Genomic DNA, 23,662 nt, shown 5'->3' on the forward strand with positions numbered 1-23,662 from the left:
TCCATCATTGCCTGGAAGATACCGTTCTTCACCCGTTCGGGCTTGTAGGCCTCTCCCAGTCGTCGGAAGAAGTAGTCGTACAGTTTGCGTGCAGTCTCCACGTCAGCGGCGTCGTGGAAGTCCGGTTGCTTGCCCTTTTTCAATTGGCCATAGAGTGTAAATTGCGACACTGCGACGGTCAGCAAACACAATCTGGATACAGTCGAAGTATAATCACATACCGCAGAGAATCTCTCCTTCAATATCCTGGACATTTCGCTTCCACTTCGCACCGAATAACATCCGTCAGAACCAATCCATCTCGTTACGCACAGTCGAGTCGGCTAATAGCTTACCTGCTTATCTTCATCGCCTGGGAACAACTTGGCTTTCAGTATCCGCTGTATTAACGTGTCTGCATCCTTCTCTGTGTCTCCCTTGCCAACACCTGCCAGAACGAGCAGACCCCTACCGATTTTGGAGACTAGCTGGCCATCAACTGTAACCGACGCGGATTTGACTCGCTGTATAACCGCTGACGTTCGGTTAGTGGAGGTATCTTGGAAGGAGATGAGATGGCGACGAACCCTTCATAATGAGATGAACCGACCGATAGGCGTATAAATAAGTCGTAAGTTGAATAAAGTGGTTTATAATGAATGCGACAAAACTGTATTCCCGGGTATAATCAGCTAGCGAACACCGCGCTCGAGGGAACCATTATTCATACATGGCATTTATAGATCTGTAGCCGCGTGCTGAAAACGGAGCTTTCACTTACCGTGAGCATTCACAACACAGGTGGGTTCAAGGTCGGCGACTAGAAGACCACTGAATCGCAAATGCGAGGCGAAGCAAAGTAGTCATATACTCTTATAGAAACTTGAGGCAGAATTATCGGCCAAGAAAGAGGAGTAAGAAAGGCAGATGATCGGAGGAAAGTTAAGTGGTTCCCGCGATGAATACTCCGTAACCTAAGGCACACACTTAAGGTATCTACAAACTGATTTCAATACTGAGTTACGCCGCCCGTCAAGTCTTGGCGCCAACTGAGCTCTTCGACAGGCGCTGGATCCATACCACATATCAGGAGATTGTCTACCCTTCACCCCCAGGACTTCTCTTGACAATCAATCAATTCACTCACCCACCGCGCACACGTCCTTCAATTTAGGATAGAGTTGCCCGGCAACCTTGATCCTTATTTACAGCCCCCCGGAATTCCTAGACGTCGAGTTCATAACGAATTCCCCCATCCGCCCTACCTTTCTCCGCTTCCCACCCACCCTGAACCCACACCTCAAGTGCAATTTTCAGCCTCCTTCCGTGGCCATCTGTTCATGTGAACAGCAGCCATGACATCGCGAAAGACGCAGCAAGAGATCGACAAGACCTTCAAGAAGGTCGCCGAAGGTATTCAGTCGTTCGAGGGCATCTACGAGAAGATCCGATCCACGTCAAATCCGACCCAACGGGATAAGCTTGAGGAGAACTTGAAACGGGAGATCAAGAAGCTCCAAAGGTATCGCGACCAAATCAAGTCATGGGCATCAGGCAATGAGGTCAAAGACAAGGGACCGCTGCTGGAGCAGCGCCGAGCCATCGAAACTGTGGGCTAACGATTCCCCGACAAATCCTGCCCTCCAACGGCTTATCGGACTTGCGAGTAGCTAACACAGGTGCAGTGCATGGAGCAGTTCAAAGCGGTAGAAAAGGAAATGAAGACGAAAGCATACTCGAAAGAGGGCCTTTCGGCCGCATCCAGACTCGATCCGAGAGAAAAGGAAAAGGTGGAGACAAGTGACTTCTTATCGAGCATGGTCGACGAGTTACAACAAAAGATTGAGGCCATGGAGGCTGAGGAAGAGACGCTGCATATGCAGATGAAGAAGGGCAAGAAGGACGTCGCCAGGGCCAACCGGTTAGCGGATCTTCAGCGGATAACGGAACGACATAAGTGGCATGTCAATAAGCTGGAACTCTTGCTACGATCGCTGCAGAACGGCAACGTGGAGGTAAACCAAGTCTTGGACTTGAAAGAAAGCATAAAGTACTATGTTGAAGACGGGCATAATGTGGACTACTCTGGAGAGGATGAGACGCTTTATGATGACCTAAACCTAGATGGTGAGACTGAGGCACAGTTCGGCATGACGGGTGATAACGACCGGGTATCATCGCAGGATACACAGTCCGTCCAGGAGGAAGACCTGGACTTGAGACCGAAACCCATTAAGAGTGAATCCACGGCGCCTCGAAGACCCTCAGCGCAGATGAAATCGCCGCTCCCAGTGCTTGCGACGCTACATCCGTCAACGTCCACCAGTGGCACATCTGGGATGAAGCCCGCACCACCGCCCACCCGTCTACCTGGGGAGACCCTCAAATATGCCTCCGCGGCGGCCGCGGCGGCAGCCAGCGATAAGAACGGTGTTGGCATTGCTCCCCTCCCTCCACCGCCGGGCGCAAGTCCTGCTTTCCCAGCTGCCAGTTTGGCCTCGAGACCTTCATCGACTGCTTCCCCTAGCATTGCCTCGGTGCAACCTGTATCTAAACCGACCGCAACGACAAGTATTGCTTCGGAGGAGCGGTCCAAGACACCCGCGCTCAGCCCCAATGTCACCGCCGCGAGTGCGTCGAATACGGTACAGTCGACGCCTGCGACCAAGAAGGCGGAGGCCTCAGCTACCAAGGAACCACAGCCAACGGTGAACGGTGAGGCGAGCAAGGAAGAGTCGCGCGAGGAGGAATCGATATACCATCTGCCTCCGGGGCTGCAAGATCTGATCCATTCCTTTGAGGTGACCAAGAGCCGAGCGGCAGCACAAAGTTCCACAAACCCCCCTCCTTCAGTGCAACGGCTCCTTACGGCATCTCTCAACACCTGCCCCGAGCCGGCGGATGCAGAAAAGCCACGTCACTATAAACCTCAGAACCCGTACAACACCCCTCTTTATTACCCTCAAGAGCCTCTTGCCATCTTCGACGACCCCCGATTATACGACACGGGGCGGATCGATACGGATACACTGTTCTACCTGTTTTATTACCGACAAGGCACGTATCAGCAATTCTTGGCGGCCAAAGCGCTCAAGAACCAAAGTTGGCGATTCCACAAGCAGTACCAGACCTGGTTCCAACGGCACGAGGAACCCAAGACCATCACGGAGGAATTCGAACAAGGGACGTATCGGTTCTTTGATTACGAGAGTACATGGTGAGTGGAGTCTTCTCTTTCATTTCTCCTTTTTTTTTTCGAAGCCATCTTTCCCCTTTTTGCCCTGTTTTCATTGAAGTTGTTTTACATGTCGGAGTTCAATCTCCGATGTGTCTCGGACAAACCGCTAACCCAGCACCCAGGATGAACCGTCGTAAGGCCGATTTCAAGTTTGTCTACAAGTACCTGGAAGACGAACTATAATGCGGCTTTAGTCTCCTTGTTTCTTTGAGTTCGTGTATGTATGGTAGGCATTAGGTCCAATTATTTGCGGTGTGGTTATGGGTCCTCTACACTGGAGACAGGCATTGAGTTTCAGATCGTTCGGGTTGCCGACGGATGGGAGTCTGTCATTTCTTTTGACTTTTTTTTTTTTCTTCTCCCTTTTTTTTCACTTCTTTGTGTTTGCGAGATTTCTTCAGGAACGAGTAAACGACTGGGACTGCGGGACAGGGGAGTTCTGCGCTGATCTTGCGTGGCGGCTGATGGAATATACAGCCATGTCTTATGCACACACTGTTGGGTTGGCCCCATTGAGGAATGCAACCATCGTCCAGATATCTTTGACCGATGATGATTATTACTGCATGCGTTTCCGTGTTCAGACTCGTCTGGCCCGGGTCTGGCGTTCTGGAATCCGTAGCGATCAGGAGAAGCGTAGCCCGAAGCAGCAATCCGAGCCGCCGTGTGGCTCACGATCATCCAAGGTTGGACAGATGAAGCCGAGTCTGCATCCACCTGCGGAGTTCACCAGTGGGATGGTTTATCACTGTCGGACAAAGAAGAAGAAACATGAAACAGTAGTAGAGAAGTAAACGTTCTGCTAGTGAACGGTTGCTGCTATAATTATTTTGCTCGTATAATTGGACGAGCGAGATGAACCTACGGTCAGCTATCGCGAGCAGTCAGGACTCAGTAGCCGTCTCTTAGGTCAGCAGACCCACCACGCACTTCGGCGTGTTGGTCTGCCTCACCCAAACGATAATTCCCACCTAAACGATAAATTTGAAGCTATTCAGGCTCCTATATACCACCACCATGCCTGATTCTTATTCTGATATCGAGATACGGATCGTACAGGCCTGTACAATCGCCCAAGGCCAAAAAAAGCCCAATATCTCTGCGCTAGCGCGTCAATTTAATGTTCCTTACCAACGACTCCGGGCGCGTATTCATGGCCGAGCAAATCTTTCCTCACGTCCTATCTCAACCAAGACACTTGATGATTCACAAGAAAAGGCACTAATTCGTTGGATTCGTCAGCTTGATAATCTATATAGTCCACCTACGGCCGGAATGATTGAGCAGAGTGCCAACCAAATACTGCAGCGGAATATAACCGACGGGCAATCTCGTACAGTTGACAAGAACTGGGTTTATCGCTTTATTAAACGTCTTCCTGAGGAGTTTAAGCTCATTCAGCAGAAGCCGAAAGATAAGAAGCGTCTTGATGCAGAAGATATAGGTGTTCTCCAACACTGGTACGACTGCTTAGAGGCCTTTATCAAGAATATACCTCCCAAAAATATATACAATTTCGATGAAACTGGCTTTCAACTTAGACAGGGAAAGACTCAAAAAGTTGTAACTACTATGCCTCTACGAGCTGCAAGAGGAAATCCCTCTAAAGAAGTAGGGGAACTGATCTCTGCAATAGAGTGTATTGCAGCGGACGGTTTTACTCTTCCTCCATACTTTATATTCAAAGGAACATATCATCTTGAGCGGTGGTACGATGCAGATATTCCAGAGGAATATCGAATATCTCTATCTCCAAAAGGCTATACTACAGATAAGATTAGTTTTGACTGGATTCAGCACTTCCACCGTCATACAAAACACCGTATCTCTACAAAAAAAGAGGTTCGATTACTATTTTTCGATGGCCACGAGTCCCATCTTACCTATGAATTTCTTCAATTCTGTGGACTACACTATATTATACCATATTGCTTTCCTCCTCATACAACACATCTTGTACAGCCTCTTGATGGACAACCTTTTCAAGTCTATAAGCACTTTTATCGCAAGAGAAACAATGAGCTCGCTCAAAGAGGTGCTGAGATGGACGATAAGAGTGATTTTTTAAAAGAGATCCATTCTATTCGTACGATGACCTTCAAACAACGTACAATCCGGGATGCCTTTGAAAAGCGAGGTCTATATCCCTTAGATTCAGAAAAGGTGATGAAATCTCTACGTGAGGCTTTGGAAACTGCTCCAGAACTTGAGATAATTACAACACCATCACCACCACCATCAAGCTCATCGCCACCATCTACAATACGAGGTCTTCGTCGAAGTATTAGTAAAGCGCAGAGCTTTATTAATAATAGCCCGGAGCTTGATCAAAGCTTTGTACGACGCCTTGACCGTGTATTCCAAAGCTCGCTTGAAACTACTGAATTAGCCGCTCAGCTCAAGGATGATCTACAGCAGCATCTTCGATACCGGAAGCCTCAGGATAGACGGAAATCACAGAAAAGGGTTAAATACCACGGGCCACTAACTGTATATGATGCAAAACGCCGAATTGCGGATCGTACTGAGGTGGAAAGACTACAGGGTCTTAGGCAAATTAGAAAGACGGGAGCTTTGGAATACGATAAACCACCACAACCGACAAATACAGGGGATCTGCCTAGTACAGAAGCTGGCCAGGTGGATAGGGAAGGCCCTAGATTACCTTATTGGATAGATACTCAAGGCGATGTTGTATAGGAGCTTGAATAGCTTCAAATTTATCGTTTAGATGGGAATTATCGTTTGGGTGAGGCAGACCAACACGCCGAAGTGCGTGGTGGGTCTGCTGACCTAAGAGACGGCTAGTGGGTAGGAGTGGTAGTCGTTAGTTAGTTAGTACAGACAAGAGAGGTTCAGATGCTATGACTAAGGTCGGTTAGGGCGATCACCGGACTTGGACCTTTTACGCTTTCTGTGCCCGACACACAGACAACCAGAAAACAAAGGACAACAATTGATTTCTCCGTCTCGTTCTCGCTCTTGCGCTGTATCTGCGTGTGTCTCTCGCCCGTCCGCCTCACTCACCGTCGAGTCATTTGTTAAACGCAAATTAAAAGCCTCAAAAAATAATTAAATGACGGTCAGACTAAAAAGTACCTCACATCTTCAAAAATCCCTCACGGAAACGACTCAAAGTTCCCCCTGCATGGACTAGTAGAATTACTTCTTACGGGGTGGCTGGTGGAAGGAATAGAATCATCGATCATCAATCAATCGATTGTGAGTGGTAGTACCAAAGATATCAGCATCAGCATCATCCAGAACATGTACATACTATGTCGTAGTTGCAAGTGGGCTGTGCGGCTAAAGGGTAGCCACTAGTTTACCAGTGTCCCAACTTACCCAAGATACGTACTCAGTGAGAATCCGCCCCTCCATGGATTCAATCCGAGAAATCCAAGTTCCCAATTGAATTAATTTCCTTATTCATTATGTGGTTCTTTTATTAGGAGAAAAGTAAACCTTGATTTTGGACGGATTTTATTCATTGATTTTCCTCCCCAGACTTTTGTGTTCACCGAATGAAGGGACTTGGCGCCAAGGCCGACGGCTCCACAGCCACAAGGCTGTCGAATCGCTGATTTTCGTCCCGAGAGAATCAAAGAAAATGAGTCGGAAAACGTGCCGACCTGGAAAATCAAGTCAAGTTGGGTGTTCATGCCTTTTCATGCCTGCTCCCCCCATGTCAGTACGTACGGGACGGTCCCTGGTTAGCATCAGGAACAATCATAGTTCTCTTCATTATGCTAATTATACTAATTATAATATTCACGATCTTCATAAACTTCAACCGGTTATAATAATACAACAAAGCAATACTACTATAGAAAAAAATATAAAAAATATAAAAAATGAAAAAAAATACAAAATTAAAATGAACGATAAGAGAAATAGAATAAAATAAATAAAAAAAAGAATAATCCAGTCAAACAAAAGTCAGGAGCCGAATCGGGTAAAGTCAGGCAGATGACTGTCCCCAAACCATAGTTGACCATCATCGCCATCTTCTCCACCGCTTCTCTTTCCTTCGACGGAGATAATATCAACAATCTCCTCGGAGCACAATCCCCCTCCTCCGCCTGCAGTGGATACAGTAACAACAACCGCTCTTCGAGGGATTCATCAGTGCGTTCCGATCAGTGAAGGGAAAATAAAAACCCACGGTCCAAGTCATTCCTGACGAATGAGACCCGGTCCAAGAAGACCGGAGGGAGACTAGGATGTCCGTTTAGGGCAAGACTCTAGTCGGGTGCCATGTCTGCCTTATTGGTTTCGAAGGGTCCACCTGTACTTGGACCTTGTGGGGTTGGATTTAGTGCGCCTGGACGATGATGTAAAGTTCAAGCAGGAAGCATCATCATCTGTGGTGTTACCTGTTGTCAGTTATTCCTTATCGGCCCGTGTTTGCAGTGCCCCTGGGGCTGGATCTACCAATCATCCCCTGCCAGGGCATCACCGGTCAATTCCACTCATCCCCTAGAAGCCTGGCAGAACCTTCGATCCTTTCTAGCGGCGTTCTTAGCGTCAGCAACGCAAGGACGCTTCACTTCCGCTGCGCCAATAAGACGCATCCGCGGTTCGTGGCAGTGCGTCGCAGACGTTCGCTACTGCATTCCCCGGCCAATATTCATGTCGACTTCCTGCATGGGTCCCCCCAGCTGGCATTCTTAGTCGTGGATCGTAGAGCTGTTGCTCACCTGATGATGTCGCCATGGATCTCCTTCGTGTTATTAACACGCCAGACGGGTCCCCCTAGTCAGACATCGTTGTGGAGAAAGCGCGGTTTGCTTTGCTCTACTCCATGTGCAACCTACAAACCTCGAGATACTCGCCTTATATAAAGAACTCGACTCCCCCTCAAACCTGGGGATACTTACCCACTGGCCTTCAATAAGTTTTGACTTCCACTGCGATTGACTTGACCAACCTACTGGATTCCTTCCTTTCTTTTTCCCAGTATACATAATGTTGCGTTACTCTTCTCCAATGGTATGCAATTGATGGTGTTTCTTTCCTACTTTTCTTCTTCTCTTCATTTTCTCTGATTGTCTGTATGATAATAAATGTGACAATATTTTGCTCTCTTGCGTACTTGCACAGTACACATCAACAGCATCAAGTAACTCAACTAACCGTCGAACTTCAGAACCCTCATGCGGCGGCATGCCCTCCCATGGAGCACTCCTACTCGACCAGCAGTGAGGAGTCCATGCAGTCTCCCATGGGATATTATGATATGTACAGCATGGCGAGCAATGATTTCGAGCTCTACCATGCCCAGTCCAACGCATCCTCCTATTCTTCCTCCTACCCATCTTCCAACTATTCCTATTCCTCCTTCGGCTCCTATGATTCGGGCTCTTTTGAGGCGTCTTCCTACGACTCTGGCTCCTATGAATTTACCACGCCTCCGCCCATCTACTGCCCACCGGATCTCAATCCACAGTTCGCCCCACAGTACTTTTCCTCCCCGGTTCAGGGCACATGGCCCACTCCCCCTGCGCAGGTCTCACCTGTGGAGGAGATCCCCTACCCCCCACTGGAGACCCACTACACTCCGTGCGAGACAGCCAAGTAAGTATCAACCCATGGAATAGGTTCAGCCATCTCATTTCGCAACGATGCTAACTGACTGTCTAGACCGGTGAAGCCCTACGTCTGTGAGTGCGGCCGGGCGTTCACTCGACCGGCGGACCTGAAGCGGCACGAGTCCAGCGTCCACAACCCTGTCTTCCAGGACTGCCCGGTGCAGGGATGCATCCGCAAGGACAGCAATGGCTTCCCGCGCCGAGACCACTTGATTGAGCATCTGCGGTCGTACCACCATCTCAATGTGCCGAAGCGCCGTGCGGCTACTAAGCGGGTGGCAAAGGCGGCTTAAGATGCGACACGGTGATGTCTTGGCTTGCCTCTCTCGTAAGGGCTTGGGCCCTTGACGATGGTTGTTCATTGGCTTCAGGGAAGGCAGTGATCAACCATATGTGACTGCGTGACATGCTTGGCGCCTCCTCCTCCCCTGGCATGATTTCTTTGTCTATACCTTATCCCCCTGGTTCATACTCTGCATGTGTTGTATCCACTATCTTTTCTTCGTCTGCATCGTCGACCATGACGACCCGCATCCTTTTTTACTGTGTTTTTTTTTTTTTTTTTTGGATTCAGGTTCATGTATTGATGACGAGTTATGTACGGATACCAGACCGGCGTTACGCGATAGACGGTGCATTGTATCGTCTGGGCTTTGCTTTTCTTCTTTTCTCTTCTATTGAACACGGACATGGCCGTCTCTGAGGGGCTCAGAACCGCAGACAACATGTCCATTAATTTTATTTTTTATTTTTTACTTTTTTTTTCCTTTCTCAGTCCCCCTGTTAATTCTCATTCCCCCCTTTGCTTTTTACCTTTCCATCAAGCTCGAGCTTCAAGATACACAAGACAAGACGGCGTCGGAGTTAATGCTTTACATTATAATCCAATAAACCTACTTCTGTAATAACGTTGTACATCCTCGGCAATTTAGGATAAATACGTTGTAGTGCCCAACACACTGCAGCCTTAACCAGACTAAGCCGACACTAAAGCAAGCAAGCCCCAGTCCAAGTCCAAGTCCAAGTCCCAAGAAAGAGAGAAAAAGTGAGAGAGATCTCTTTGTTCCCTCCCCTCGGGCCCCCCGATAACCATCAGTCATCAATCAATCATAAAAACCCCTCCTCAGAAATAAGATTTTCTTTATACTTACAACCCCACCATCAAACACAACCCAAACAACAAACCCGCCACCATAATATCAACAACCAAGGAACTTGACCCCCCGGCCCCTAGAATCAACCAAACAAGAAACAAACAATTGATAAAAAGATAGTAATCAGCTACAAAAATAGTTCCGCCGTCACCAGGGATGATCTCCAACCTTATTTCTGACTCCTTTTAGCCAGGTACAGGATTGCTTTCACTGGGTGGATCCGAAGATATGGTTGAGGGAGAACAAAGAAAATCGAGTGATCTGCTTCGGTTTTCCCTGCTTGCTGGGAAGTGCCGTAAATAACATCCTGGGAAAAGTTTATGCGGAATGGCTGGGGTTTTGTGTTTCATGTTTTTTTCTGGCTTGGGTTAGTTAGGTAGGTACATAGGTAGTGGAAGTTAGGTATGGAGTACTCCGTCGTTGGATCATTAAGGCTTTTGTTTGATAGTCTTGGTCTTAGGGTTTGTTTTACTCTGAGACGAGGTGATATACTTGGCAGGGACTGATGAATTGGCCCTGCATGAAAGAGATGCGGATGGAAATAGAATATTTTCTCTTTGCTTTGGGGTTAAAAAAAGTAACAAACTGGTTCTTATTCTCATTCTCATTCTCAGCCTTAGTTCAAGATATGGAGTACACTTAGATACATACTAAGATTAACACCTCCCAACCACCCCAATCCCCACCTATACGAATCCAAAGAACAGAATCACAACGAAGAAAACCCAACAAAACACTCCCCTCTCGCCCTCCACCGTCCCTCCCCACCACCAGCCCTACTACCACACATCCTAGACCTATCTTTAGCCGAAACAACCCACTCAAACCCCACCCCCTCCTCCTCAAGCATCAATCTCTTCCGCTCCAGATTAGCATGTCCACTCGCTGGCCCAGCGCCCATGTACCCGCCCAACCCGCCGTCGGCACTGAGGACCCGGTGACAGGGCACATCCGGAGCGAAGGGGTTCGTCCGCATGGCGGTGCCGATTGCGCGCGCGCTGGAGCTGAGGTGCTTTGCCAGGGCGGCGTAGGTTGTCCAGCGGCCGGCGGGGATGGTGAGGAGGGTGAGGTATACGCGCCGTTGGTGGGGGGTTAGGGTTGGGTGGGATTTTATGCGGTGGATTTGTTTGAGGGTATTTGGGTTGGGGTTGGGGTTGCTTTTGTGAGTGAGTGTAGGTGTGGATGGAGATGGGGATGGAGGTTGAGATGGGGTTGTGGATGGGGTGAGAGTGGTTGTGGTTGTATGTGGCGGTGGTGCTTGGGGTCTGGTGGTCATTATTGTTGTTCTTTTGGTGGTTTTATGGTTTTGTTGTTGTAGAGGTTGGAGGGCTGGGTTGGTTAGATAGTTTTTGCTTGTATGTTTTACTGGAGTTGCGTACCTAGGTCGTGATGTTGGTTTAATTCATTTATATATCTTAGAGAAAGTAGGGTGGTGGGTAGAAAGTTCTGTAGTTTTATATGGTTCTAATGATGGATGTCCGTTGATGATGTTGATGTTGTTGTGGAACTGACCAATCACGGTTTGCGCTGAGATAAATCTACCCACGGCACCACCGAATCTACGACATACAACCACTAGGTCTTAGTACATTCTAATCCATTAAAGATACGACTAAGACTTGCAGCTTGTCATTTTAGAGAAGAGAAAAATGTATTGACGATTAGTCCTTGCAATATGGCGTCGGCTGTATCGCAAAAGTGGGTATCCTTGATCTACATGTATATTATAGCGTGTTCAACCGTCCACTCGTTTAGTCGTTCCTCCCGTCAAAATCCCATCACGACGCACTCGAAGCATGCTCCTCATGCGCATCGGTCGGCTTTCCCATCTCCGGATCCACCGCGCTGTTCTTGCGGTTGGCGGTTTCAATGTACCCCGGGTTTTCCGCCTTGAGACGGGCGAAAGTGCGCTCGGCATCCCACACCCACGGCGTCTCGGCAGCAAACAGCAGGTCCATGTCCTCCAGCGTCCGCTGGTTACTCTCGGGATACAGAGCCCATACCATCGGAATAGTGATGACGTTGCTGGCCGCGAAAACATACAGCGTCTTTTCGCCGATCGCCTCGAACATCACCGGACACAACAGAGTCTAGCCAATCAGTCAGCGAACTTCTCAGACAGCCTACAGGACACTTCTTACCAGCCAGCCGTTCCCAATACTCCATCCCACAACACCCCAGGCGTTTCCTTTTGCGCGGACCGCCAACGGATAGATCTCAGCAGGATAAATCCAGGGTACTACTAACGTTAGTAGAGCCAGCAAAAGTAATGGAAGCATCCTACGTACCGGTCAACCAGGTAGCTCCAAAGACAGATGTAAAAATAAAGACCATCGACGCTGCGGCAGCACCAAATGAGTTCGCGCGAGAGATATTTCCATCCGCTCGGGCATCGATGGCAAGTCGGGAGAAGCCTCCGGCCAGGAACATGGCGATACCCTGCGCAATGGATCCCCAGTACAAAGTCCACCTACGACCAATCCGATCGAGCGTAAAGACACAGACAAGGGTCGCAAACTATTCCTGTCAGTCATGTCATTGTAGCGGTGTTCTGGCTGTCCTACCATATAGAAGACATTATTCAACCCACTGATCCATTGGCTCTTCATCGAGTCGAATCCAGCAATGCTAAAGATAGTTGGCGCATCTAACCTCGTCAGTGGTGCGCTTGTGGGGATTTCAAGTAGACATACAAACAGTGACACCGGCAATGCCGACCCATTCCTGCATGATCTGCAGCCAGATCACCAGTTGCACACGTCGCCCGAGATGTAGCTTGCCTGTTTTGTAGCCGAAAAGCATCGCCAAGTAAGACGTGCTATGGTTCATGCTTTTCTCCATCTCTGCCACGTTTTGGATGTCCCGGAACTCGGCTTCGGCGCGAACTGCATCTTCATCACTGCTTCCACGGAGCCGACCAAGAATGTAGCGCGCTTCTTGCTCGCGACCGACTTTGACCAACCATCGCGGAGACTCTGGGAAAAACCAAACGACGACGAACAGGAGGACTAAAAAGATAATCTGGAAGGCGATCGGGAATCGCCAGCGGAATGGAGACCTTCCGCCATCGATGAACGACAATCCACTAGAACCTATTAGACAAGTCTAGATACTTGGATGATTAAGACCTACAATTCCAGCCAATAAGCCAGGACGACACCGAAGATATTCAGAGTAAACTCGATTGCAATGAATTGTCCTCGGGATGTGTGCTCGGCAGTCTCTGTCGCCCAGACCGGGACAATTGCGTTCAGAATACCAGTGCCAATTCCATTGATGAAGCGCGCTGAGTAGTTGTTAGCCTATGGGGCCTGAGAGGTGTTCACCCGTAATGGACTCACAGCAAATCATCCAGTTGTGGTTTTGTGCGGAACACTGCAATGCAGCACCAAGAATAGCCCAGAGAGCGCCTGCTGCAATGGTCTTGATCCGGCCAATACGGTCTCCAATCCAGCCACCAAGGAGTGCGCCGAACAATGTCCCCAGATAATAGACTGACACGATCCCACCTTGAAGCAGACTGTCTGTCACAACTGGGGTGAGGTAGCCATCCTTCATCTCGGTGTAGCCGAACCCCATGAGGTCGATGTAGTCTTTGGAGTTGTTGACTCCTGCCATCATGCCCTGGTCGTAGCCGAAGAAAAGAATCGACAACGCCGCAACACTGTTGATGCCAATGAGAAGCTTGCGCTTCTCCAATCTGTGGACGACATTCCACTTGGGTATCTGATCACACATGGCGAGAACCCAATCTTTCGAGAATTAATTGCGAATGACAAATCAATATCCCAACAAAGGGTGTACTTCGGGACCCTCCACGTCTCGCTCAAATACCTTGACGAAAAGAATAGCGAGACAAATGGTACCGGTAGAGGCTTTCCACAGACATCTGTGGGGTGATACGAGGTCTATATAAGGGCTTGCCGAAAAACTGCAATCGGCCGATGGCCGACGGCTATTTTGTCCTGCATATTGATCGGCCAGGCCATGGGATGACAATCGAGGCCATTTTGAATCGAATTAGGTTACATTCCGTGTGGGAGAAACCTAGAAGACTGGGTTGGAGACATAGCACATGCAAGGTAGTTGATTTTCTCCACCGAGATAGACGATGTTACTCGCCAAACGGCCCCGCAAGAGAAAAAAATCTGGAGATAGCAAAGGCCGGATTTGGCTCCAGACCGGGAAGATACGAATCAAACTCGGTAATCCGGACGGCGGGAAAGACGATGCCATTGATTATTTGGACCGGCTTCCTTAACCGGGAAGAGAACCCGGGAAAATTTGACCACAATTCATCTTCACAGGAAACCGACTTTTGCATCAGAGAAAGATTTAGCCTGAGAGCGCTAGCCGAGGACGCGCTCGACCAGGTTATTGCGTCACTTGGTGAAGATCGCCTTTTCGAAAAAACCCGGTCCAGGGACGGTGTCATAACGTGAGCACCAACCAACCCGGGACGGTGGAAGGATCCAGTATGGGCGTGAAGATTGACGAATACAGGCGTTGGCCAGTGCCATTCCTCCATTGCGGGGATTCTGGGGATCTTTTGGGTGGGGAAATTCAAGGAGAAAATGGAAAAGTTGTTCGGGACTTCCCCGACAATGAGCAGGTGACCCGGAACACCTGATTCCCTGGTGAATTTATCCTTTTTTTCCAATTCTTGTCTTTCTACAATACCTTATGTGTAAAGCTACATACATTGAGGCCATGAGCCGGTCGGACGTTGATTTACCTCCGACATGTCAAGTACATCCTCATCTCACTTCTCTCTCTCACTTATTCGAGATTACCCAAACGCGATTCAATTGAAAATATAGTTCCCTAGTCTTCGATGTATATGAACATGTGTACCAGCCAAACGAGACCGAAGAGACGGGTTGCGCTCCAATCAACCTCATCGTTCGTTGCTTTCCACAGTGAAATAACAACCCATCTAATGATCTATCCCCTTACTTGTCGGAGTTTTGCTCATTCAGGTACCCGTGCTCCTTGAAAGCTTTCTGGAGGATTTCATGGATCACAGATTGCTTGCGGTCGGAATACTCGTTCACGGTCTCCCCCGCCAATCGACTAGCGGCAGCGGCCTGCCGTTTGGTATCGACATACCTTTGGCGATCGTCCTCATGGTTGCGCAACCAGTCACGGAACAGTCGATGACGAACGTGTTCCGCGCTGTTCGGACCAAATACATGGATATTCGCGTATGGTTCGTTGAAACCGAAGAGGCGATGCTCATACCAGCCAGGCTCGCGAAGCAAGAACTGAAAACCCGCAGCCTCAAGGGCTGGCACGTAGGAGTCTTCCGCCGTGGGGTCAGCTACGAGTACGTCAACATCGATGACCGCTTTGGCTGGTAACCCTGGTACACTGGTTGACCCAACGTGCTCGATTGAGAGAAGTCGATTACCAAGGGCATCGGCAATCCGGCGTGCAATAATCGCAAACGACTCCGGCCATGTTGGGTCCGGCTCCACGATCTCAATCAACTTTTGCGGCCGGGTTGAGATGATTTCGACAGCGCCCGGCATTTGAAACTCTGTAATCTCACTTTTGGATGGCATTCTGGTAGCGAGCAAGGTCTTGTGGTAATATAACTTCTACCGATGGTGTTGCAGCTAGATCATGCCTCCAGTGATCTTGAGGACAGTTTTGCGCAAGATCGCATAAGCTGGATGACTCAGACCAAGATCAATACTATCCCAACGACTCGTATTAGGCACCCAATAACTGGGGTGCGGCTAGTAACAATAAGGTATAGTCATTTCCCTGGATTCTTATAGGACAAGGAACTTCCATATCGGACCATGCCGTCTCCGTATACTGGTCATCAGCGATTCGATATCATGAACTTATATGCTTCTTGGCACACCTTTTGGCTTGTTTCCCGCCATCCCAGTCGCATTGAGCGATCGAGACTCTCATATCTACTTAAGTTAGTAGATGTTCGATTTTGGCTGCACAAAAACTTGACCTTCCAGCTGTGAAGCTTTCACTCAAAACAACACCCTTGTGTCCATGTATTCATAAGTGGACATTGTACTATTGAAAAAGTCATTCATACCCAACAAACCCAACCAACGTGGCGATCAGAAAAACTATCAAAACGCCCCTGCATAGTTAGTATCACAAATGGCATCTTGGGGTTAGAAGCATCAAAAGGTCTTGTTGTCGGGGAACAGCGAGAGAGACATGCTTCGATTACGTTATTTACCACGCAGGTGACTTGGGCCTCACTGGAAGATGCCGACGATAACCTTGGAGGTGTATTACTGATTCCACGTTACCCGCGGAGAACACGCGACATCCTATACGTCCATTTTTGCCTTTTTCTAAGTTGATAATTCATACCAAAAGAAAGGCCAACATTGCCAGGTGCGAGGGATCTTCACTGAATCTGCATGGGGCTGTTAGTCATCGTAAGTCAAGTGTCGCTTTCCCTTTTGGGCGGTTTATGAGGTATTTATGGTTCACCGGCCCGCTGACAAAGCGTAGCATATTGTCTTGAATTCTCCGTACACCAACTTATCGGACCTAGATAGAAGGTCTGGAATGCCTGGCGAGGGTCACCAGGGGAAAATCCAAGAGCCCAATGACCTCATGCCCGTTTGAACTATAGACATCCACATATATGGCGTATGTGCCATACCACTGGGTCGGCAATATGGCAAAGGTTAGCCGAATTGACCCGAAGATCACTGGCCTGGATAATTACATACGCGGCGGAATACCGTATCAATACCGGCCCGCCAGCTTCTGCTGGCAAAACCTCAAAAGAAAGCTTCTTGTCCCAACATCCTTTTTCCCTATACTATACCCTTCTTCCTTCTACCACCTGCAATTGCTGCCTCCCCTTTCCTCTCCACCTACTTTAATTGGAGGATTGGCTGTCCATTATACTCTCTATCTTTGGTTTTTTTTTCTTCTTTAATTCCCCATCCTTCTCGCCATGTTCCGGACTCTCTTGCCGCGGGCTGCACCGCGGGCTGCCCTCCGCACTGCTCGCCCTCAGTCTGTCCCTTCTAACTTCGTCGCTGCTCCTACCCTCTCCTTCTTCTCGAAACGTGGCTACGCCTCCGAGTCTGGTATGTGGCCGAGCTTTTCCCCTGCGATAGAACGGCCAGGGACAGGCCCTGCGCTTCCGAAAACCGCTGAGATAGGTTACTGATGGGCGTTGGGATAGGTGAACATGACCTTGTTATCATCGGTGGTGGTGTCGCTGGATACGTTGCTGCTATCAAGGCCGGTCAAGAGGGCTTGAAGGTGCGCTCAAACTCTCGGTGTGCCTCAATCGGAGATTTTTTGCTAACCACGGAGATCGCCGACAGACTGTCTGTATCGAGAAGCGTGGCCGTCTTGGAGGCACCTGCTTGAACGTCGGCTGTATCCCCTCGAAATCTCTCTTGAACAACTCCCACCTTTATCACCAGATCCTCCACGACACGAAAAAGCGCGGTATTGAGGTCGGTGATGTCAAGCTGAACCTCGAGCAGATGATGAAGGCCAAGGACACTTCCGTCGAGGGTCTGACGAAGGGTATTGAGTTCTTGCTCAAGAAGAACGGTGTCGACTACGTCAAGGGTACTGGTGCTCTTGTTGATCCTAACACTGTCAAGGTGAACCTGCTCGAGGGTGGTGAACAAACCCTTCGCGGAAAGAACATCCTTATCGCCACCGGTAGCGAGGCCACCCCTTTCCCCGGCCTGAACATCGACGAGAAGCGCATCATCACTAGCACCGGTGCTCTTTCGCTACAGGAAGTTCCCAAGAAGATGGTTGTCATTGGTGGTGGTATCATCGGTTTGGAGATGGTATGATTGCGATTTTTGCGACGTCAGAGGTTTGAGACATCAATCTCCATACTAACGTTGGTCACAGGCTTCCGTTTGGTCTCGTCTCGGTGCTGAAGTTACCGTTGTTGAGTTCTTGAACCAGATCGGTGGACCTGGTATGGATGCAGAGATTGCCAAGCAGGCTCAGAAGATCCTGTCGAAGCAGGGTATCAAGTTCAAGACTGGCACCAAGGTCACCAAGGGTGATGACAGCGGCGCTTCTGTTTCTATTAGCGTCGAGTCTGCCAAGGGCGGCAAGGAGGAGACCCTAGACGCTGACGTTGTCCTGGTTGCCATCGGTCGCAGACCTTACACCGAGGGTCTTGGCTTGGAGAACGTTGGTATTGAGAAGGACGAGCGGGGCCGTCTGGTCATCGACCAGGAGTACCGCACTAAGGTTCCTCACATCCGTGTCGTTGGTGACTGCACTTTTGGCCCCATGCTTGCCCACAAGGCTGAGGAGGAGGCTGTTGCTGCTGTTGAGTACATCACCAAGGGTTACGGTCACGTCAACTACGGCGTCATCCCCAGTGTCATGTACACTCACCCCGAAGTTGCCTGGGTTGGCCAGAACGAGGCCGAAGTCAAGGCCGCTGGCATCAAATACCGCGTCGGTACTTTCCCCTTCAGCGCCAACTCCCGTGCCAAGACCAACCTCGACACTGAGGGTCAGGTCAAGTTCATCGCTGACGCTGAGACTGACCGTGTGCTCGGTGTTCACATCATTGGCCCCAACGCTGGTGAGATGGTTGGTGAGGCTACTCTGGCCGTTGAGTACGGTGCTTCTTGCGAGGACATCGCCCGGACGTGTCACGCTCACCCCACTCTCTCCGAAGCTTTCAAGGAGGCTGCCATGGCTACCTACTCCAAGGCCATCCACTTCTAAGTTCATGTTACCAATTCGCCATCTGTATCTTTTTTAGACTAGCTACGCTAGCAACCTGTAGCATTTGACTGATTATATTTCCTATGTTGGTTGTGTACTGAGACTTATGAATAAAGGACATTATTCTTATCACAAAGAGTAACTCGACGGATGTCTCTATCGCCAGGCGAGACCAGTATGTGGTTACTTGATCGTATTTCATGTGATGGCCCGGACTGGGCAACATTAAGAAGAGATAGTTTCTAGCTGAATTTCTGCCAGCACGGCAGTGGGCCTGTCCTTTCATCAGGACATTGCTATGGAGTACTAGTTTCCAACTACACCTAATTTTTAAGCAGACTCAAGGGTTTTCGCTCTATTCAGAGATCTGAAACACGTGGCCCGACGATGTAGGCATCTGTCTGCTATACGTCATAGACGGCGCAAAGGGAACCACCCATTCCTTCAGAACAGCAAGGAAGGCATTGCAAACAGCATCCACGGCCTGTTCGCGAGACGCTCCACAGCTTTCAACATACACTTTCAAACAGTCAGTCACAGAATCCAAAGGGCCCGGGATATGTATGCTACTTACACTTAACTTTAGGCTCCGTCCCCGAAGCCCGGAACGTGAACCGCACATCCTGGTCCAACCAGAGAGTCAACATCTGGCTCGACTTATCAACAGGCAGCGTAGGTTTGTTGTCGGTCGTTCCGGAATCATAGCCCTCGGTCATGTCTCGCCAACGCAGAATCTTGAATGGTCCCAGTGTCTTCTCGGCTCTATAGGGTCCATTCCGGATAGCTCTGAACAAGGCCATTGTTGTCTCCGGATTCGGGGACCGGAAGTAATTATTGAGGGTTTCGTAGTGGCCATATTCATTGAAGAGCTGCTGTAGTTTCATGTAAGGGGTGAGTCCTTGCGATTGCCATTTGGCTTGTGCTGCTAGGAAGACCATCGCTGCTGTGATGCCGTCTTTGTCGTGGCAGACGGCTGGGAACATATAGCCTAGTGCTTCTTCAAATGCGTAAGGGACATTGTAGCCCTCGCCTTCAAGGCATCGGGCGATGTTTCCCATCCATTTAAAGCCGGTGAGTGCCTCTTCGAATTGGATCCCCTTAGCTGTTGCCATTTTCTCGAGCATGCCTGTCGATACTGTGGAGTTTAGAACCGCGATGCGTTTGCCGTCCTTTCTGTTCTCCAAGGAGTCAAACAGGTGCGATGCGAGTAAGACTCCGATATGGTTGCCTGTGAAAGAAAACCATGATCCGCTGGATATTTGGTCAGATCATCGGTGGTATTTAATGATATCGGAGTGCAACACGTACTCGACTTTCTCGGCGGCCGCAAAGCGATCCGCGTCTGGATCATGGGCAATAATCAAGGTTTTGCCTTCCCTATCGGCGGTCTGCATGGCCAGATCCAAGGCTCCAGCTTCTTCGGGGTTGGGGAACGATACTGTCGGGAAATCCGGGTTGGGCTCTACTTGTTCCGGCACAGGCGTGAATTCGGTTATGCCCACAGACTGGCAGAGGTCGGGGAAAACAAGGCCTCCAACTCCGTGCAGGGGCGTATAGACAAAAGGTCTTGGTTGTTTCCAGTCAGACACAGTTGAATTCTATATGAGTGATTAGCGCAGTGGGAAGCAAAGTGGATGTTCACTTACTGCGTAATCCCAAACGGTCTTTGTATAGTGAGGCAAGATGGTCTTGTATGCATCGGCGTGTAAATATTCGCATTCCTGGAGATCTTTCCAGGCGCCAGACCATGGTGCAAGGTTTTCCTCAATCGACTGGGCTATCTCTACATCGATTGGGGTGTTGATCTGGGCGCCGTTCTTGAAGTAGCTGGTAGCATGTTAGTGAAACTAATTGGGACAGGTGAGCAAGCTGAACGAACACTTTGTATCCTATACAAAAAGGGGTTAGTAGGTCAATGCATCAGATTTGAGTGATTGAGGCTTACCGTTGTCTTGTGCCGGGTTCTACTGGAGAGTTAGTTTTTATTTTCATTTTCTGCTTTTTAGAGTCTAGAAAACATACATGGCTTGCAGTGATCATAATACCAGCAGCAGCTTTCAAGTGAGTTACTCCAAACGGCACAGATGGAGTCACAGAGGGTTCGGAATAGAACCAAACCGGGATCTGCTGTGAGATGAAGGCATTCGCAGCCAAAGCTGCAAACTTGGCCGAGTTATGACGAGCATCATGACCAATAACCACTCCGCCCGAAGCACTGTCCGGATGCTTATCCTTCAAGTACTTGGCCAGGCCTTGCGACGCCTGGATGACGGTCAACGAGTTCATGCAGGAGAACCCTGCCGCCATCCGGCCGCGAAGGCCTGCAGTCCCAAATTGAATTCCTATTGTTTACAGTTAACCTGAACCGCTCGGTACAATAAACATATTTATGACATGTCACACACGTTTCTGAAGCCGTTGCTCAAGATCTGCGACAGCTCCGGAATCCCGAAGCTGTTGGATCTCGGCGCGGGTGGTGGGGTCCTGCGACGTTAGAATGGACCTGAAGCTTTCGGTGTCGGATATATAAATATCAACGTCTACGTACTTGGTCCCACTCCAGCCATTTTTGAATCAGCGGAGAAAGCGAGTCCTACATCTGTTAGAAATACAATATATTCGGTAGAAAGGGAGTCACCACCATCATCGACAAGGAAAGATGATCATAAGATCTATTCTAAAAGAGGTAGTAGAAGTAGCAGCACCGAATAAGAGAGGAGGATGCGGAAATGGAGGAATGTAAGTGGACTGATTTAAAAAAGGATGGGTTGACGATCGACGCCGCGTTTCCAATTTCTCGATAAGTCCACCGCTTCCACCCGCTCCTTCTAACTAGACCCTCTCTGCTGCTGCAACCTTCCACCACCACTTTCCACTCCTTCCGATCCCTTGCTACCCTTTCCCCTTCTTTTTCTTCTTGTCTTTCTTTCTTCCTCACCGACGCAGGTCGTACGATGTTGACCCGAACCGCTTTACTCTACCGCGACTGAGCTGGATACGATCGTTCTCTACATATCATGGCCGATACTCTTAAAGCTGCCGCAACACCAACTCCCCCGTCGAGGAAGGATACGATCCTGTCACGGCGTTGGATCGAAGGTCAGATCGCTGAAGGCAAGCAAGTTATAGTCTATGACGACCGGGTATTGAGGGTCGATGCATGGATCAAATTCCACCCGGGTGGTGACAAGTCGATTAAGCATATGGTGGGAAAAGATGCGACGGATGAGATCAATGCGTACGTGCTTCAGACATCCGGAGAATGCCGGTTGCGATATGCTGGAAAGCCTTCCTGGGTCACTGACAGTCTCTCATACAGTTTACATTCGAAGGAAGCGCGTCAGCGGATGTTGGCCTTCCAGATCGGACGCATCCAGGGTCCGTGGTTAAACTTCCTCCCACCGATTCAAGGCGGGAAGTTCCGCCCATATACCGAGGCAACTTGCACATCAGATGAAGACAGTTCTGGTCAGGACTTGTCTACACCGCCGTCTCCGATCTTCGACTCAGTCGACGCTAAGTCCGGCCTCCGCCGGCGAAAGTCTGTTTCCTCGGATACGTCCGTTTCCTCAGCTACCTCAGAGTGTGAGCCAAAGCCGTTCTTTCTCGACGCTCGAACCCAGGAAGAGATCGTCCTTGATGTTACCAAATACCCGTCTTTGGATACGGAGAGCCAGGAGAGTATCAAGAAGAAGTACCGTGCATTAGATCAGCGGATTCGCGATGAAGGCCTATACAACTGCAACTATTTCTCTTACTTCATCGAATGCTGCCGCTATACGCTTTTTGCGGCCCTGTCTTACATATTCCTCCGATCGGGCTGGTATGCAACGTCGGGATTCTTTTTGGGATGCTTCTGGCACCAGCTCGTCTTTACAGCTCATGATTCAGGTCATATGGGCATTACCCATAACTTCCACGTGGACAGTGTAATTGGTATCATCATCGCCGACTATCTTGGAGGGTTAAGCCTGGGCTGGTGGAAGCGCAACCACAATGTCCACCATATTGTGACGAATGCACCTGAACATGACCCCGATATCGAACACATGCCCTTCTTTGCCATTTCGCACCGTTTCCTTACCAGTCTCCGCAGCACTTACTATGAACGTATTATGACATTTGATGCTTTTGCGAACTTCATGCTGCGCTATCAAAACTATCTTTACTATCCGATTCTCTTGTTTGGCCGCTTTAACCTGTATCGCCTGAGCTGGGAATATCTGCTGTGCGGTCAAGCGCCGAAGAAAGGCCCTGCTTGGTGGCACCGGTGGTTCGAGATGGCTGGCCAAGTCTTCTTCTGGTATTGGTTTGGGTACGCTGTGGTGTACCGTAGCATCCCCGACTGGAGTAGCCGTCTGATTTTCATTTTAATCTCGCACATGGTTACCGCCCCGTTACACGTGCAGATCACGCTCTCCCATTTTGCCATGTCGACGGCCGACTTGGGTGTCAACGAGTCCTTTCCCCAGAAGATGCTTCGCACAACCATGGATGTCGACTGCCCAACCTGGCTCGACTTCTTCCACGGAGGTCTACAGTTCCAGGCCATTCACCACCTGTACCCTCGCATTCCACGCCACAACCTGCGTCGTACCCAAAAGTTGGTTATGGAATTCTGCCGCGACACTGGCATCCCGTATGCCGTCTTCACCTTCTACGATGGCAACAAAGAGGTTATCGGAAAACTTGGTGATGTCGCGAAGCAGGTCCGTATCCTTGACGAATGCCGGAAGTCGTGCGCCCAGCAGGGCGTCTTCTCAGACCACCACTAGATGGCCACCGTGATCTTCTAAATGTGTACTGCCCCCTCTGATTGACCGTCGTCTCCGCGATTAACCGCAAACTCTGGCCCCGTGTATATCCTGCACAGTTGTATATAATCATGCCTGCGGGCTGCTTTGGGGTAACGCTATCGGCCACATTTGGAAGATTTGATGTCGACAGACTTGTAATGCCCTATTTATGATGTGAAAATGTCC

General features: G+C 49.4%; 9 protein-coding genes across 9 annotated transcripts; 5 read left to right on the plus strand and 4 right to left on the minus strand.

The window, feature by feature from the left end:
- Positions 1–1,334: 1,334 nt before the first annotated feature.
- On the plus strand, positions 1,335–3,400 carry AO090011000479 (CNOT2/3/5 family protein; the record flags this gene model as incomplete). Its single annotated transcript, XM_001826057.1, has 3 exons — positions 1,335–1,589; positions 1,665–3,196; positions 3,340–3,400. 3 exons carry the CDS (start codon positions 1,335–1,337, stop codon positions 3,398–3,400), a joined length of 1,848 nt encoding a protein of 615 aa, XP_001826109.1.
- An 834-nt stretch (positions 3,401–4,234) lies between these two features.
- AO090011000480 (transposase) lies at positions 4,235–5,917 on the plus strand (the record flags this gene model as incomplete). The annotated part of the gene is made up of 1 exon (XM_001826058.1): positions 4,235–5,917. One exon carries the CDS (start codon positions 4,235–4,237, stop codon positions 5,915–5,917), a length of 1,683 nt encoding a protein of 560 aa, XP_001826110.1.
- A 2,268-nt stretch (positions 5,918–8,185) lies between these two features.
- AO090011000481 (uncharacterized protein) lies at positions 8,186–9,101 on the plus strand (the record flags this gene model as incomplete). The annotated part of the gene is made up of 4 exons (XM_023232971.1): positions 8,186–8,209; positions 8,321–8,418; positions 8,465–8,794; positions 8,861–9,101. The coding sequence occupies 4 exons, from the start codon at positions 8,186–8,188 to the stop codon at positions 9,099–9,101; spliced, it is 693 nt and encodes a 230-aa protein (XP_023093521.1).
- Positions 9,102–10,671: 1,570 nt separating this feature from the next.
- Positions 10,672–11,238, minus strand: AO090011000482 (MGMT family protein; the record flags this gene model as incomplete). The annotated part of the gene is made up of 1 exon (XM_023232972.1): positions 10,672–11,238. One exon carries the CDS (start codon positions 11,236–11,238, stop codon positions 10,672–10,674), a length of 567 nt encoding a protein of 188 aa, XP_023093522.1.
- A 502-nt stretch (positions 11,239–11,740) lies between these two features.
- On the minus strand, positions 11,741–13,700 carry AO090011000483 (putative MFS monosaccharide transporter; the record flags this gene model as incomplete). The annotated part of the gene is made up of 7 exons (XM_001826061.3): positions 11,741–12,052; positions 12,104–12,201; positions 12,251–12,479; positions 12,527–12,609; positions 12,656–13,047; positions 13,095–13,248; positions 13,304–13,700. 7 exons carry the CDS (start codon positions 13,698–13,700, stop codon positions 11,741–11,743), a joined length of 1,665 nt encoding a protein of 554 aa, XP_001826113.1.
- A 1,214-nt stretch (positions 13,701–14,914) lies between these two features.
- On the minus strand, positions 14,915–15,526 carry AO090011000484 (GrpB family protein; the record flags this gene model as incomplete). Its single annotated transcript, XM_001826062.3, has 1 exon — positions 14,915–15,526. The coding sequence occupies one exon, from the start codon at positions 15,524–15,526 to the stop codon at positions 14,915–14,917; it is 612 nt and encodes a 203-aa protein (XP_001826114.1).
- A 1,385-nt stretch (positions 15,527–16,911) lies between these two features.
- Positions 16,912–18,680, plus strand: AO090011000486 (dihydrolipoyl dehydrogenase; the record flags this gene model as incomplete). The annotated part of the gene is made up of 4 exons (XM_001826063.3): positions 16,912–17,047; positions 17,146–17,225; positions 17,291–17,773; positions 17,841–18,680. The coding sequence occupies 4 exons, from the start codon at positions 16,912–16,914 to the stop codon at positions 18,678–18,680; spliced, it is 1,539 nt and encodes a 512-aa protein (XP_001826115.1).
- Positions 18,681–19,035: 355 nt separating this feature from the next.
- AO090011000487 (phosphoribomutase PRM15) lies at positions 19,036–20,987 on the minus strand (the record flags this gene model as incomplete). Its single annotated transcript, XM_023232974.1, has 5 exons — positions 19,036–19,199; positions 19,255–19,931; positions 19,989–20,278; positions 20,327–20,507; positions 20,626–20,987. The coding sequence occupies 5 exons, from the start codon at positions 20,985–20,987 to the stop codon at positions 19,036–19,038; spliced, it is 1,674 nt and encodes a 557-aa protein (XP_023093523.1).
- A 710-nt stretch (positions 20,988–21,697) lies between these two features.
- On the plus strand, positions 21,698–23,455 carry AO090011000488 (fatty acid desaturase; the record flags this gene model as incomplete). Its single annotated transcript, XM_001826065.3, has 2 exons — positions 21,698–21,918; positions 22,000–23,455. 2 exons carry the CDS (start codon positions 21,698–21,700, stop codon positions 23,453–23,455), a joined length of 1,677 nt encoding a protein of 558 aa, XP_001826117.1.
- Between the last annotated feature and the right edge of the window lie 207 nt (positions 23,456–23,662).

This window comes from Aspergillus oryzae, chromosome 7, assembly GCF_000184455.2.
Source record: "Aspergillus oryzae RIB40 DNA, chromosome 7".
Taxonomy (NCBI): Eukaryota; Fungi; Ascomycota; class Eurotiomycetes; order Eurotiales; family Aspergillaceae; genus Aspergillus; species Aspergillus oryzae.